Source organism: Dendrobates tinctorius, unplaced genomic scaffold, assembly GCF_039654945.1.
Source record: "Dendrobates tinctorius isolate UK_male_01 unplaced genomic scaffold, ASM3965494v1 ptg000046l, whole genome shotgun sequence".
Taxonomy (NCBI): Eukaryota; Metazoa; Chordata; class Amphibia; order Anura; family Dendrobatidae; genus Dendrobates; species Dendrobates tinctorius.
In genome coordinates, this window is record NW_027361714.1 from 30,842,635 (window position 1) to 30,860,653 (window position 18,019).

Below are 18,019 nucleotides of genomic sequence, written 5' to 3' on the forward strand. Positions count from 1 at the left end.
CAATATTTGCTAAACAGTTCATTAGGCTGACATTTCCCCTAACTCTTAGGGGAATGAAAGAGTTAGGAAGAGTGCGACAAGCACAGTCTATGACATTTCACCAGAAATGTAAAACATGGCATTTGAAACAGATCTGTACTCATTAACAATACCCTAGAAACAAGCTCATATTGTTTCTTTTAATTTATTGAAGCAGTAAGCCATCTATTGGTTGTGATATCTCTGATATGAGAAGAAAAATGTAGGATGCTATTTTCCTGGAACGTTTGTGGATTTTGCTATTATGCCATAGAACAATGTGATGTTTCTGTGTCATTCTTCTTTGTAAATTGCTAAAACTAAAAAGCCAGAAGATCCTATGATGTTCTGATTGTCCATTCTAATGTACATAGTGAGCTAACATGATACTATTCATACTGTTTCAGTTATATTAAATTAAAAATTAATTAATTTACTTATAAACTAACTGCTTATTAGCTCCATTAAAACGGTAACTCAAATTACAGGAAAGATATATATCTTTGTACCGTGTTAGCAAGTAGATAGAAGAATATTTAGAATTGAGAGTCCTCAGTATTTAGAATTGAGAGTCCTCAGTGGTTGACACCTTTTAATGGCTAACTGAAACAATGGTAACAAATTGCAAGCTTTCGAGACTACGCAGGTCTCTTCATCAGGCTAGTCTAGCCTGATGATGAGTCTAGCCTGATGAAGAGACCTGAGTAGTGTTGAGCATTCCGATACCGCAAGTATCGGGTATCGGCCGATACTTGCTGTATCGGAATTCCGATACCGACTTCCAATATTTTTTCAATATCGGAAGTCGGCATCGGAATCGGAAGTTCAAAGTTGATTGACAGCCGAAATGACGTCATCATGATGCGCGGTGTGTGCGCATCATGATGCGCCGTCATTTCGGGCCTTCCGGGGGTCTCTGCCGGCCTGCCGGGGGGCTGTGCCGGCCTGCCGGTGGTCTGTGCACCCTGTGGGGGTCTGTACCGGCCTGCCGGGGGGCTGTGCCGGCCTGCCGGGGGGCTGTGCTGATGTCCAGGGGTCTGTGCAAGCATCGTCCGATGGGACTACAAGTCCCATCTGGCGATGCCTGCTACCATGACAGTGATTGACACATTAGCCAATGATGGGACAGTAGTAGTCCCATCATCCGGCTAATGTGTTAAATGTTAAAAAGAAAAAAATATATATATACTACATACATACTACATACATACTACATACATACTACATGCATGCTACATACATACTACATGCTATATACATACCACATATATACTACATGCATGCTACATATATACAGTGGGGAAAAAAAGTATTTAGTCAGTCAGCAATAGTGCAAGTTCCACCACTTAAAAAGATGAGAGACGTCTGTAATTTACATCATAGGTAGACCTCAACTATGGGAGACAAACTGAGAAAAAAAAATCCAGAAAATCACATTGTCTGTTTTTTTTTTTCATTTTATTTGCATATTATGGTGGAAAATAAGTATTTGGTCAGAAACAAAATTTCATCTCAATACTTTGTGATATATCCTTTGTTGGCAATGACAGAGGTCAAACGTTTTCTGTAAGTCTTCACAAGGTTGCCACACACTGTTGTTGGTATGTTGGCCCATTCCTCCATGCAGATCTCCTCTAGAGCAGTGATGTTTTTGGCTTTTCGCTTGGCAACATGGACTTTCAACTCCCTCCAAAGGTTTTCTATAGGGTTGAGATCTGGAGACTGGCTAGGCCACTCCAGGACCTTGAAATGCTTCTTACGAAGCCACTCCTTCGTTGCCCTGGCGGTGTGCTTTGGATCATTGTCATGTTGAAAGACCCAGCCACGTTTCATCTTCAATGCCCTTGCTGATGGAAGGAGGTTTGCACTCAAAATCTCACGATACATTGCCCCATTCATTCTTTCATGTACCCGGATCAGTCGTCCTGGCCCCTTTGCAGAGCAACAGCCCCAAAGCATGATGTTTCCATCACCATGCTTTACAGTAGGTATGGTGTTTGATGGATGCAACTCAGTATTCTTTTTCCTCCAAACACGACAAATTGTGTTTCTACCAAACAGTTCCAGTTTGGTTTCATCAGACCATAGGACATTCTCCCAAAACTCCTCTGGATCATCCAAATGCTCTCTAGCAAACTTCAGATGGGCCCGGACATGTACAGGCTTAAGCAGTGGGACACGTCTGGCACTGCAGGATCTGAGTCCATGGTGGCGTAGTGTGTTACTTATGGTAGGCCTTGTTACATTGGTCCCAGCTCTCTGCAGTTCATTCACTAGGTCCCCCCGCGTGGTTCTGGGATTTTTGCTCAACATTCTTGTGATCATTCTGACCCCACGGGGTGGGATTTTGCGTGGAGCACCAGATCGAGGGAGATTATCAGTGGTCTTGTATGTCTTCCATTTTCTAATTATTGCTCCCACAGTTGATTTCTTCACTCCAAGCTGGTTGGCTATTGCAGATTCAGTCTTCCCAGCCTGGTGCAGGGCTACAATTTTGTTTCTGGTGTCCTTTGACAGCTCTTTGGTCTTCACCATAGTGGAGTTTGGAGTCAGACTGTTTGAGGGTGTGCACAGGTGTCTTTTTATACTGATAACAAGTTTAAACAGGTGCCATTACTACAGGTAATGAGTGGAGGAAAGAGGAGACTCTTAAAGAAGAAGTTACAGGTCTGTGAGAGCCAGAAATCTTGATTGCTTGTTTCTGACCAAATACTTATTTTCCACCATAATATGCAAATAAAATGAAATAAAAAACAGACAATGTGATTTTCTGGATTTTTTTTTCTCAGTTTGTCTCCCATAGTTGAGGTCTACCTATGATGTAAATTACAGACGCCTCTCATCTTTTTAAGTGGTGGAACTTGCACTATTGCTGACTGACTAAATACTTTTTTCCCCACTGTACTACATGCTACATACATACCACATATATACTACATGCATGCTACATACATACTACATGCTACATACATACTACATATATACTACATGCATGCTACATACATACTACATGCTACATACATGCTACATACATACTACATGCATGCTACATACATACTACATGCTACATACATACTACATATATACTACATGCATGCTACATACATACTACATGCTACATACATACTACATATATACTACATGCATGCTACATACATACTACATGCTACATACATAACACATATATACTACATGCATGCTACATACATACTACATGCTACATACATACCACATATATACTACATACATACTACATGCATGCTACATGCTACATACATACCACATACATACTACATACATACTACATACATACTACATGCATGCTACATATATACTACATGCTACATACATAACACATATATACTACATGCATGCTACATACATACTACATGCTACATACATACCACATACATACTACATACATACTACATGCATGCTACATACATACTACATGCTACATACATACTACATATATACTACATGCATGCTACATACATACTGCATGCTACATACATACTACATACATACTACATACATACTACATGCATGCTACATACATACTACATACATACTACATGCTACATACATACCACATATATACTACATACATACTACATGCATGCTACATACAATACATGCATAGACATACAGTACATATAACATAGAGTAACATACTTACCAATACTTGTCACATTGTTCCCCGAAGCCATTGTCTTTTACGGAATAAATATTAACATAACAAACCACAAAAATACTCACCCATGATCCGAAGCAGTCCACGAGTGTGTCCCACGACGATCTTGGGTAGAGAACTGCAGCATCAGCTGATGCTGCCATTCTCTATGGGCTGCAGGAATCCAATGACGGAAGGTAGGTATCCTTCCGCACTGTATTCCTCTGCCACTTAAAAAAAAAAAGTCCCTAGTCTCACTTTATGCCATTGCTGCATGGGAAATTCCCACACAGCAATGGCATAAAGTGAGACTAGGGACTTTTTTTTTTTTAAGTGGCGGAGGAATACAGTGTGGAAGGATACCTACCTTCCGTCATTGGATTCCTGCAGCCCATAGAGAACGGCAGCATCAGCTGATGCTGCAGTTCTCTACCCAAGATCGTCGTGGGACACACTCGTGGACTGCTTCGGATCATGGGTGAGTATTTTTGTGGTTTGTTATGTTAATATTTATTCCGTAAAAGACAATGGCTTCGGGGAACAATGTGACAAGTATTGGTAAGTATGTTACTCTATGTTATATGTACTGTATGTCTATGTATGTATTGTATGAATGTATTGTATGTAGCATGCATGTAGTATGTATGTAGTATGTATGTAGTATGTATGTAGCATGTAGTATGTATGTAGCATGCATGTAGTATGTATGTAGCATGCATGTAGTATGTATGTAGCATGCATGTAGTATGTATGTAGTATATATGTAGCATGTAGTATGTATGTAGCATGCATGTAGTATGTATGTAGTATGTATGTAGCATGTAGTATGTATGTAGCATGCATGTAGTATGTATGTAGTATGTATGTAGCATGTAGTATGTATGTAGCATGCATGTAGTATATATGTAGCATGCATGTAGTATGTATGTAGCATGCATGTAGTATGTATGTAGCATGCAGTATGTATGTAGTATATATGTAGCATGTAGTATGTATGTAGCATGCATGTAGTATGTATGTAGTATGTATGTAGCATGTAGTATGTATGTAGCATGCATGTAGTATATATGTAGTATGTATGTAGCATGCATGTAGTATGTATGTAGCATGCATGTAGTATGTATGTAGCATGCATGTAGTATGTATGTAGTATATATGTAGCATGTAGTATGTATGTAGCATGCATGTAGTATGTATGTAGTATGTATGTAGCATGTAGTATGTATGTAGCATGCATGTAGTATATATGTAGTATGTATGTAGCATGCATGTAGTATGTATGTAGCATGCATGTAGTATGTATGTAGCATGCATGTAGTATGTATGTAGTATATATGTAGCATGTAGTATGTATGTAGCATGCATGTAGTATGTATGTAGTATGTATGTAGCATGTAGTATGTATGTAGCATGCATGTAGTATGTATGTATGTAGCATGCATGTAGTATGTATGTAGCATGCATGTAGTATGTATGTAGTATGTATGTAGCATGCATGTAGCATGCATGTAGTATGTAGCATGTATGTAGTATGCATGTAGTATATATGTAGTATGTATGTTACATGTAGTATATATGTAGTATGCATGTTGCATGCATGTAGTATATATGTTGTATGTATGTTGCATGTAGTATATATGTAGTATGAATGTAGCATGTATGTAGTATGTAGTATGAATGTAGCATGTATGTAGTATGCATGTTGCATGTAGTATATATGTAGTATGCATGTTGTATGTATGTAGCATGTAGTATATATGTAGTATGTATGTAGTATGTATGTAGTATGTATATATGTAGTATGTATGTAGCATGTAATTTTTTTTTTTTTACATTCAACACATTAGCCGGATGATGGGACTACTACTGTCCCATCATTGGCTAATGTGTCAATCACTGTCATGGTAGCAGGCATCGCCCGATGGGACTTGTAGTCCCATCGGACGATGCCTGCACAGACCCCCGAAGCCTGCACAGCCCCCCCGGCAGGCCGGCACAGCCCCCCGGAGCCTGCACAGACCACCGGCAGGCCGGCACACCCCCCCGGCAGGTCGGCACAGCCCCCCCGGAGCCTGCACAGACCACCGGCAGGCCGGCACAGCCCCCCGGCAGGCCGGCACAGCCCCCCGGAGCCTGCACAGACCACCGGCAGGCCGGCACAGCCCACCGGAGCCTGCACAGACCCCCTGGCAGGCCGGCACAGCCCCCCAAAAGGCCCATACAGACCCCAGAGAGGCTGTACAAGGCAAAAACAGGGTTTTTCTTATTCCGATACCGGAAGTCCCATAGACTTGAATGGGACTTCCGGTATCGGAATCGGCGATACCGATACTTTTTTTTAAGGTCGGCCGATCCATTCCGATCCGATACTTTGAAGTATCGGACGGTATCGCTCAACTCTAGACCTGAGTAGTCTCGAAAGTTTGCAATTTGTTACCATCTTTGCAGTTAGCTATAAAAGGTATCAACCACTGAGGACTCTCAATTCTAAATATTCTTCTAACTCAAATTAAACATGAGTTGATTATATGCCACATCTCATATTTCTTATGAGTTTTTAGACAACTTTGTGTCTGATTGAACAAGTGTCTAGAAATGGGGTGTGCCTAATGGAGTTTATAAAATACACAAAAACTAATATTGGGATTCATAGTATTTGGCACAAAAACTGATTTAAACTTAAGCCATGAAGTGGTGTAAAGTTACACAAGGTTTTCTAAAGATGCACCAAAATTATCATTCATAATAAGCCACTGTGATAAATTTGGTGCATTTTAATATTGTCTAATCTAAATTAATAATTTCTAAAAATTAGACTCGGCCTTGGTGTCTCAAGACTGGTGTTTAAGGCTCATTCAGACATTTTGGTTTATAGTGATAATGAAATCCACAAGAAGAATTGGAGTCATGTCTGTTTTTAATCCTAAACTTAGGATCAAACTTGCCAATTCAAGTCTAAAAAATTGGACAGTGCTAGGATGTAATTTTCCTTTTCTTATAGAAGAAACTTAACAAACCTTGTGTGCAAAAAATCTGATGAAACGCCAATTGCAAAAACTGACAAAATGACCGAATACTGATGAAAAGGGAACAGTTATATGAGAAAAAAATGATGTCTATTTAGTTTATCAGCATATACATGGGGCTTCTGAATAGAATCATTAAGACAAATGTAAAGTGTTTGTTCTTCTTCATACTGTGCTTTTCATACAAACTAAGAGTGTACAAATTGTGGTTTCTACAATGTGTTTTTTTGTGGCTATTGTAATTTTTAAGAGTTAGTGTAAGAAATCCATCTCATGCAGCATATTAACTATCATTTTTTGTGTATTGAAATCTTAATGTCACCACATTAACACACAAGGTATTTTTTCTTTCATTAGATTCACACTTCACTAATTAATGGAAGACCAAGTGCTGAGGATCCCTCTCCAGCTCTCTTGGAATTTACATCTGCTCGCTTCATTCAACTGAGACTACAGAGGATACGCACCTTAAATGCTGACTTAATGATGTTAGCCTACAGTGATCCAAAAGATATAGATCCAATTGTCACCAGAAGGGTATGTTAAACTTATGTGCATAGTTCCTTTTTGAAGGTCCCATTATTGGTTACAGATAATATGAAGCTGGCATAGTGAGTTGTGCTACTGTGAACAAGGCAATACTCAAAGCTGCATGTAAAAAAACAGCAAAAAAAACATAGTTTTTATACTTATTTCAATAATTGTGAATTTTTAAAGAAATAGTTCCAGGAACATCGAAAAAAATATCAAAATGTAAATGCCATCCACAGATTTGCTACAATTTTAAGGATTCACTCAGATAGGTATTTTTTTGTGGATGTATTATATCCATGTTTTTTCATAGATAGAATATTTTGGGTGCATGTGCTATGGGTACATTCAAGTCTGGTTTTTGGGTTTTTTGTAGACTGTCCATGAAAAACAAAAAAACTGAGAGATGTCTATTGTTTATCTGAATTGACGATCAAGCTTGCCCATTACAGTTAATAGGCCCTTTAATAAACAGCATATGGGTGTCATCTGTGGGAGACAATTTAATCACTATCAGGTAGCTCAGCACCTGGGACTTCGATCGGGAGACATACAAAGATGCGGATACCAGGTTGTTTACCTGAGATTCTCCCATTTTATGGCAAATATCTCTCTATTTGCAGGCTCTTTGATTACATAAGAGATTTAATTTTTTTTCCTAACCACACTCAGGTGGAACAAATATCAGCTTGGTAGAGCACTAATGTTAGAAAATTGCAAGGATAGTAACGAAGTTAGCTGACTGAAATTAAGTGCAGACCTGCCAGTCTGGGAGCCCTACTGCTACAGGCAACACATATTAAGGAGGCCCAACATGGATTCTCCACATTTCTAAAAAATTATTGTTACACACCACTAAAGTGACATAATTTTCCACAGAGTAGAAACAGTATAAAGGGCCTTTGACACACAGGCAACCAAATAGATCCAAATTGGAGTCTCCACATTTCAAAAAATTGTTTGTAACATTAGCAGCAGTAGCAAAGGCATGCACAGAAGACACTACAAAGATGGTACAGACTATAATAATGCAAGATCAATGCATGACACTAAAAAGAGCACCATTGCTTAGTCTGCCCAGTCTGCAACTGGGTTGCAAAAGTCATTGGAAATCCAGGACATGTTCATTTTGATGAAAGATAGGAGGTGTACACTTTCAGGGGCCAGCAAGATGAACTTATCTGTCAGGACAACACCTGCAGTGCTGAAGATATGTTCTAAGAGAACGCTGCTGCCGGTCAAGATAAAACCTCCAAGGTATGACAGACAAGGCAGGCCACTCTTCCATTTTTAAAGACCAAATTACAAAAGGGCCCAAACCCTCCATCATGGCATTGATATTGAGCTCAAGACACTCCTGAATGATTCTCTCTCATCTTTCACAATGTGTCAGACTTGTGCTCTGTTCTGCTGGTGCATGGGCTGTTTTTAAAAAAAGTGTGAAATGATTCATAGAAATTGCTTATGCCACTTATGCTGCTGCTAATGTTTTTGCGATGACACCTTGATGTTCCTGTTGTTAGACGTCTAGAACTGAGATGCACACTGTGTGCCTCACTGCTGTCTTGTGCAAAACCACTCTTAAGTTTGTCTACAAGCATATTTCAATACTCCAGGTTGCGTGCATCCCTTTCCAGGGGAGGAAGCATCTTGCTAACTTTTTTCTTGTACCATAGCTCTAACAGAGTGGCAATCCAATAGTTAGCACTATTTCTAACCCTAAGAAAACGGGCATCATGTTGAAGATAGTGCAGCAAGAAGGCGCTCTTGTGTAGGGCATTTCAATGAGGTCCAAGTCCATGGTGTGTTGCTGGCAGGGTGACACTCAAGGTTGCTTCCTCTGTCCCCTCCTACCAACCATGGGCAACAGAGAGGGGATCATTATCTTCTCCTGACTGTTGTGCATCCATCACCTCATCCTCCTCCATTTGTTCCTCAGCTTATGCTCCTTGATTAATAGTTTGTCTGGTACCATCAGCCCTCCTCGATCGCTATGAGCCACCCTCCCATGGCACCCACCTATGTGATGACAGCACGGAAATTTGAGATATTGTTATCCCTTCTGAATCCTCCTCTACTCCACCTCTTCTTCTGGGGCCACCATCTCCTCACCCAGACCATTCAAAGTACACTCTAGCATGTAAATGACTGGAATAGTGATGCTGATGATGATATTGTCAGCTCAAACCATCTTAGTAGCTATTTTAAAACTGTGCAGAAGGGTGAAGAGGTCCTTCATGTGTGCCCACTCCACAACCATGATTTATACCATGTCCGGACTGTGCTGGCCCAAGCAATGCAAAAGGACATACTGCACCAAGGCTTGTTACTGCATCATATGCAAAGTGGAATTCCACAGTGTCAGAACATCAAAATCAAATGATTAACCAGTTGGCCGAAAGACCTCTGTAGCGATGCAAGTCTGTGACCTGTGAGGTATGTGCAGAGAATGTGAGCACACAGTGAACATGCATTCTGCAGCAACGCATCCAGGCTGGGATAGTGGTGGAGAAATTGCTGTACTACCATACTACCGAGTTGAGGTTTTTATTCACAGCCCAGAAAGATTGTCTTAGAAATACACAATCTTGACAAGTTCAAAGAAAAGACCCCAATTATTTCACTATATTAACAAATAGCTTTTATCAATCTAAAATTACCAGTCAGTGCAATCAGCATAGTACCATCACCAATTATCAAAAAGACACTATATCGAAAAGACCATAGGGGGGTGCCTACCCCTACCCTATGTCTATAACAGCCCTAAGTATCAGCAGAGGTTGGCACCCTATTCCTTCGCAGTTGACATCCCCGCTCACCGTTGACTCTCCCTTGTAAGCCTTAAAGTCCCTATGAGGTATAGGATGGAAAAGCCTAATGGTCTGCTGAAGTGTGAAAACAATATACATACACTATAAAAATAGCACTAATGGAGTTGGTCAGTAAAGAAGGGGAGAGAATAGGCAGACAAACAATGTACACATATATTCTGGAAAAGCGGAGGAACGTGCAACTTTCCCTATTCTGCCCCTGCCTGTCAGAAGAGATTGATACCCTTTAGACGGCAAGATTGGTGCCCCTGATCCTCAATGGCTATCCCAAACAGCCCTAATAGGCTAATTTCATAAGGAGTTAAATGGCATATAAAGTGCTAGAGTACTTTGACAAAACAACAGTACTGATTAACTGCTGAGTCGGACATATAATGGTCTAACAAAGTAGTTAAATTGTTTAGATTAGAAGTGGTATTATCAAGAAGAGCTCATATGAATAGAAGATATGGTGCAGATTTGCTGTTATAGACAAGTGGAGTTATTAGATTTGCTAGATACAGGTGATAGATATAAATATTCAGCAATTTTGTTTCAGATACTCTCTATAATATATCAAATCCTCTATATTAATCACCAAAGCCATATCCAATATACAGAGCATATATCCACAATGATAAGTAGACAATCAAATTGGATAATGTATAGTTAATGAACTCATCATTGAATAGTAAATAGTCCAAAAAAATAGGAAAAAACACCATATATGAAATACATAGACTCGACGCATTTCCCCTCTGAAAGAGGTTCATCATGAGTGCATACACATGTTCAAAAGACTACTTAGCTTGCCATTTGTGATAAATAATACTGGTGAAGTCCTCAGCACATAGGTGAAATCCCCTCTTGGTGTAGTGCCTGCTCCAGACTATTATCAAAAGTGATTTAGATTATGAAATAAGGTCTGGTGCCTGCACTAGACTAATATCGCTATTATTTTGAATATGAAATGAGGTCTGGTGTCTGCACTAGACTAGTATCTCAAATGGTTTGGATTATGAAATGACGTCAGGGGCCTGCACCAGACTATTATCCCAAATGAATTTGATCAAGAAATAAGATGGGGTGTCTGCACCTGACTATTATCCCAAACAATTTGGATTATGAAATGAGATCTGGTGCTTGCACCAGACTATCAGTCCAAACGTTTTTGATTAGGAAATGTGACCTTCAGATTTCTCACTGCAACACAGTTTTATCACAAACGATTTGGATTAGCTAAATGGGCCTCGTGGCTGCACCCCAATTTTAGGCTTAATGATTTTTAAGTGGAAATTTGGCCTGATTTGTCACTGAAACACAGTTTTCTCACAAACAATTTGGAGTAGTAAATGGGGCCTCTGGAGATTGCCACAGAGTTTTTGCACAATCTAGCTAGATACTGGAAGATTGATTTCACACAGGACAGGATCCAATCTAGTCAACTGTCAAGTTCACTTTCAGCAGCAGCACTAGTGCAGAAGCGACTTTTCTGCACTGACACTGAGAAAATGGCACCAGCAAAACAAGATTTCCGCTTTTTATATGGCCATGGACATATGACTTTGGCAGTCAATCACAGAAGACCTTGTGTCAAGATGTTGTGGATTGTTTCTGCACCCTGATTGGCTGCTGGAATAAACACAAAGTTAAGGGACAAAAGAGAGCGTGCCACTCTTCTAACCTCTCCACACCCCCTCCCCTCATCAAACATGTCAATCTGTCCTCCCGCTCATCATACAGCACCACTATCATAACTAAAGTAATAACAAAAGCATTAGAGGAAACACAATGATTTATCGAACTGTGACTGAATTTTGCTGACTGAGTAAAAAATGCTCGTGAAACCAAACACGAATCTGAATGTGCTACATTTGTGCCAAAATTGAAATTGGCGACTGTTTTCCAAACAAATTCGCTCATCTCTATTCACAATAACAGTAATTTTGACCAGGGTTGCCCAAACGTTTACATATGACTGTATTAGGTTAAGTTCCAAGCAGAGAAAGTCGCCTTTTCGTTGGCTGCTGGGCACGCATGAATTGACTAATTTATGCTCTAAGCATCTTCATTTTTAACTCTTTTTCTAAAGCAGTAAGGCAATTCCAATTTCATACATTTAACCCCTTCACCCCCAAGGGTGGTTTGCACGTTCATGACCGGGCCAATTTTTACAATTCTGACCACTGTACATTTATGAGGTCATAACTCTGGAACGCTTCCATGGATCCCAGTGATTCTGACAATGTTTTCTCGTGACATATTGTACTTCATGTTAGTGGTAAAATTTCATTCAAATAACTTGCGTTTATGTGTGAAAAAAACGGAAATTTGGCAAAAATTTTGAAAATTTCGCAATTTTCCAACTTTGAATTTTTATGCCCTTAAATCACAGAGATATGGCACACAAAAAACTTGATAACTAACATTTCCCACATGTTTACTTTACATCAGCACAATTTTGGAACCAAAATTTTTTTTTGTTAGGAAGTTATAAGGGTTAAAAGTTGACCAGCGATTTCTCATTTTTACAACACCATTTTATTTTTAGGACCACATCACATTTGAAGCCACTTTGAGGGGTCTATATGATAGAAAATACCCAAAAGTGACACCATTCTAAAAACTGAACCCCTTAAGGTGCTCAAAACCACATTCAAGAAGTTTATTAACCCATTAGGTGCGTCACAGGAATTTTTTTGAATATTTAAAAAGAAATGAACATCTACCTTTTTTTCACACAAAAAATACTTCAGGTTCAATTTTTTTTATTTTACCAAGGGTAACAGGAGAAATTGGACTGCAAAAGTTATTGTACAATTTGTCCTGAGTACGCTGATACCTGATTTGTGGGGGGGAACGACTGTTTCGGAGCATGGCAGAGCTCAGAATGGAAGGAGCGCCGTTTGACTTTTTCAATGCAAAATTGGCTGGAATTCAGATCAGACGCCATGTCACGTTTGGAGAGTCCCTGATGTACCTAAACAGTGGAAACCCCTACAAGTGACCCCATTTTGGAAACTAGACCCCCCCAAGGAACTTATCTAGATATGTGGTGAGAACTTTGAACCCACAAGGGCTTTACAGAAGTTTATAACGTACAGCGGTACAATTAAAAAATCATATTTTTTCCACAAAAATGATCTTTTCACCCCAATTTTTATTTTCCCAAGGGTAACAGGACCCTAAAAGTTATTGTGCAATTTGTCCTGAGTATGCTGATACCCCACATGTGGGGGTAAACCACTATTTGGGCGCATGGCAGAGCTCGGAAGGGAAGCAGTGCCATTTGACGTTTTTGGCTGGAATTGAGATCGGACATCATGTCGCGATTGGAAAATCCCTGATGTACCAAAACAGTGGAAACCCCCCACAAATGACACCATTTTGGAAACTAGACCCCCTAAGGAACTTATCTAGAAGTGTGGTGAGAACTTTGTACCCCCAAGGGCTTCACAGAAGTTTATAACATAAAGCCGTACAATTAAAAAATCATATTTTTTCCACAAAAATGATCTTTTCACCCTCAATTTTTATTTTTCCAAGGGTAACAACACCCTAAAAGTTATTGTGCAATTTGTCCTGAGTACGCTGATACCCCACATGTGGGGGTAAACCACTATTTGGGCGCATGGCAGAGATCGGAAGGGAAGCAATGCCATTGACATTTTTGGCTGGAATTGAGATCGGACACCATGTCACGATTGGAAAACCCCTGATGTACCTAAACAGTGGAAACCCCCCACAAATGACACCATTTTGTAAACTAGACCACCCAGGGAACTTATCTAGATGTGTGGTGAGCACTTTGAACCCCCCAGTGCTTCACAGAAGTTTATAACGCCCGGGCATGAAAATAAAAAAATTGTATTTTTTCCACAAACATGATCTTTTAGTCACCATTTTTTTTATTTTCCCAAGGGTAACAGGAGAAATTGGACCCCAAAAGATGTTGTCCAATTTGTCCTGAGTATGCTGATACCCCATATGTGGGAGAAAACTACTGTATGGGCACATGTCGGGGCTCGGAAGGGAAGTAGTGACGTTTTGGAATGCAGACATTGATGGAATGGTCTGCGGGTGTCATGTTGCCTTTGGAGAGCCCCTAATGTACCTAAACAGTGGAAACCCCTCACAAATGACCCCATTTTGAAAACTAGACCCCCTAAGGAATTATCTAGATGTGAGGTGAGCACTTTGAACCCCCAAGGGCTTCACAGAAGTTTATAATGTCAGGGCATGAAAATAAAAAAATCGTGTTTTTTCCACAAACATGATCAATTAGTCCCCAATTTTTTCATTTTCCCAAGGGTAACAGGAGAAATTGAACACCAAAAGTTGTTATCCAATTTGTCCTGAGTAAGCTGACACCCCATATGTGGGAGAAAACTACTGTATGGACACACGTCAGGGCTCAGAAGGGAAGTAGTGACGTTTTGGAATGCAGACATTGATGGAATGGTCTGCGGGTGTCATGTTGCCTTTGGAGAGCCCCTAATGTACCTAAACAGTGGAAACCCCCCACAAATGACCCCATTTTGAAAACTAGACCCCCTAAGGAACTTATCTAGATGTGAGGTGAGCACTTTGAACCCCCAAGGGCTTCACAGAAGTTTATAATGCCAGGGCATGAAAATAAAAAAAATTTATTTTTTCCACAAACATGATCAATTAGTCCCCAATTTTTTTATTTTCCCAAGGGTAACAGGAGAAATTGAACCCCAAAAGTTGTTTTCCAATTTGTCCTGAGTACGCTGACACCCCATATGTGGGAGAAAACTACTGTATGGACACACGTCAGGGCTCGGAAGGGAAGTAGTGACGTTTTGGAATGCAGACATTGATGGAATGGTCTGCGGGTGTCATGTGCGTTTGGAGAGCCCCTGATGTACTTAAACTATTGAAACTCCCCACAAGTGACCCCATTTTGGACACTAGACCCCCCACGGAACTTATCTAGATGTGTGGTGAGCACTTTGAACCCCCAAGTGCTTCACAGAAGTTTATAACGCTCGGACGTGAAAATAAAAAAATCATTTTTTTCCACAAAAATGATATTTTTGCCCCCAATTTTTTATTTTCCTAAGGGTAACAGGAGAAATTGGACCCCAAAAATTGTTTTGCAATTTGTCCTGAGTAGGCTGATACCCTACATGTGGGGGTAAAACACTGTTTGGGTGCATGGCAGAGCTTGGAAGGGAAGGAGCACCATATGACTTTTCAACTCAGAATTGGCTGGAATTGAGATCAGACGCAATGTTGCATTTGGAGAGCCCCTGATGTGCCCAAGCAGTGGAAACCCCCAATTCTAACTCCAACCCGAACCCCAACACACCCCTAACCCTAATCTCACCCTAACCCTAGCCCTAACCCTAGCCCTAACCCTAACCCTAGCCCTAACCCTAACCCTAACCCTAGCCCTAACCCTAGCCCTAACCCTAACCCTAATGGAAAAATGGAAATAAATACATTTTTTTTATTTTATTATTTTTCCCTAACTAAGGGGGTGATATCGGGGGGTTTGATTTACTATATATGGCGGTTTTTATGTTTGGCAGCTGTCGCACGCTAAAAGACACTTTTTATTGTAAAAATAGTTTTTGCATCACCACATATTGAGAGCTATAATTTTTCCGTATTTTGACCCACCGAGTCATTTGAGGTCTTATTTTTTGCGGGACGAGTTGATGTTTTTATCGGTACCATTTTCGGGCACGTGACATTTTTTGATCGCTTTTTATTCCGATTTTTGGGACGCAGAATGAACAAAAACCAGCGTTTCATGAATTTCTTTTGGGGGGTGCGTTTACACCGTTCCGCGTGTGGTAAAATTGATAAAGCGGTTTTATTCTTCGGGTCAGTACGGTTACAGCGATACCTCATTTAGGTCGTTTTTTTATGTTTTGTCAGTTTTATGCAATGAAAACTATTTTATATAAAAAATAATTATTTTTGCATCGCTTTATTCTGCGAGCTATAACTTTTTTATTTTTTCGCTGATGATGCTGTGTGGAAGCTCGTTTTTTGCGGGACAAGATGACGTTTTCAGCGGTACCATGGATATTTATATGCGTCTTTTTGATCCCTCGTTATTACACTTTTTGTTTGGCGGTATGATAATAAATCATTATTTTTTGCTTCGTTTTTTATTTTTATTTTTTAAGGGGTTCGCTAAAGGGGTTAACTAATGGGACAGTTTGATAGGGCGGGTCGTTATGGACGCGGCGATACCTAATATGTGTACTTTTATTGGTTTTTTTTTTTTTTTTTCAAAAAATGAATTTATTGGGGAATATTTTTTTTTTTTACTAATTTATTTGGCGATTTTTTAAAAATTATTTTTACACTTTTTTTAATTTTTTTTTACTTTATTACATAGTCCCAGGTGGGACATCACTGTCCTGTGACAGATCGCTGATCTGTCACATCACAGATCACTGTGACAGATCAGCGATCTGTCACAGGCAGTGCCGAAGGCTTCCTCATGCCTGCGCTTTGCAGGCACTGAGGAAGCCAGCTTCCTGCAGGCCCCCGAAGGCCCCCGTCGCCATCTTGGATCCGGGGGCCTGTAGGGAAAGCGCCCCCCGCAGCAGCGCTGCACATTGCGCTGCCGTGGGGGGCTCAGGGAAGCACGGAGTGAGCCCCCTCCCTGCCGATGCTTCCCTTTAACTCCCAGTACACCGCAATCATGTTTGATCGCGGTGTGCAAGGGGTTAACGTGTCGGGGGTGGTCCATGACCGCCCCTGACACATTGTGCCGGGTGTCAGCTGTGATAATCAGCTGACACCCGGCCGCGATCAGCGGCGCTCACCACGTGGGCGCCGCTGATCGCGGTAGACGTACTATCCCGTCCACGGTCATACGGGCCCGGGTACCGTGGACGGGATAGTACATCGGATGTCAGGAAGGGGTTAATGTTTGCATACTATGGCATTACAGAGTTCAGCTTTAATTTGTAAGTTACATATAGAGTGTCTCTCTTAACTTGCACCTGTTCACATTTGTCTTTCTGTTTAGAAGTGATGGCCAGTATTTTAAAATTTATATATTACTAGCCATCAGGGGATAGAATGTGTGCACTGCTTGAATATAACCAACAAATGCCACAGTATTGAGCTCAATAAATACAATACTTTGCTGTAGCCAGTGATTGGCATATAACAGCTCCAGACAATGGAAACAGATATTGGCATGGAATCATCGCCTCACAAACTCAAATGCGATCCAATGCATGCACACTTTATAGGCTCACATGGGCCATTTACCTAGTGAACATAAGACCCATCTAAAAATGACTGGTGGCCCAAAATGTAATTATAAGAAATAAGATAGAAGAGCTAATCAGTGGACAACAGGTGAGAGTTGAGGAGAGGTGAGTATAAGAATCATTTTAACCCATTCCATGCCTCTATTAACATTTTGCTGAAATTAGCCACAGCAATTTACAAAAAAAACACATTTATGTGAATTAATTTTTTTTTTAAATTCAAGGTAAATTCAAGTCTCCTCAAATAAATTTCAAGCAAAAACAAATTTGAATGATTCTGCTTGAATCCAACTTTCAGAGAGGCAGCGTTACACATTTGGTTTCTTCTTGTGACTCTGGGATCTCCCCTTCATCTAATCCAATACCCAGCTATATGACAATGTACCTTTAAACTCAGGTGCCATCTCACCTATTTCACAGAGTAGTAGACTACAATCTAGTCCCTCACACCAACAGTTTTTAACTCTTGATGAGTATCAATTAACACCATCTATAAGTCAGGCTGATAATTCTGTAGGTTTTTCTATTTACACAGATACCAATTCTACCCAATATACACCAGTCTCAATACAAAAAGACAAGGATCAACCAATCCTGACCCCAGTATGCCATTAGGTGTACAATACTCTTCATCTAATGAACCAACAATTTTATATAATAATGTTCCGACTTCAAACAGATATTCTCAACTTT

General features: G+C 40.2%; 1 protein-coding gene across 2 annotated transcripts in view; it reads left to right on the forward strand.

The window, feature by feature from the left end:
• The window catches only part of LAMA2 (laminin subunit alpha 2), a 1,313,887-nt gene that overhangs the window by 399,263 nt on the left and 896,605 nt on the right, over positions 1 to 18,019 (forward strand). For both annotated transcript variants that reach the window (XM_073575794.1, XM_073575795.1), the window contains exon 5: positions 7,075 to 7,254. In XM_073575794.1, the coding sequence (XP_073431895.1) occupies positions 7,075 to 7,254 (180 nt within the window). The remainder of the gene's footprint in view (positions 1 to 7,074; positions 7,255 to 18,019) is intronic.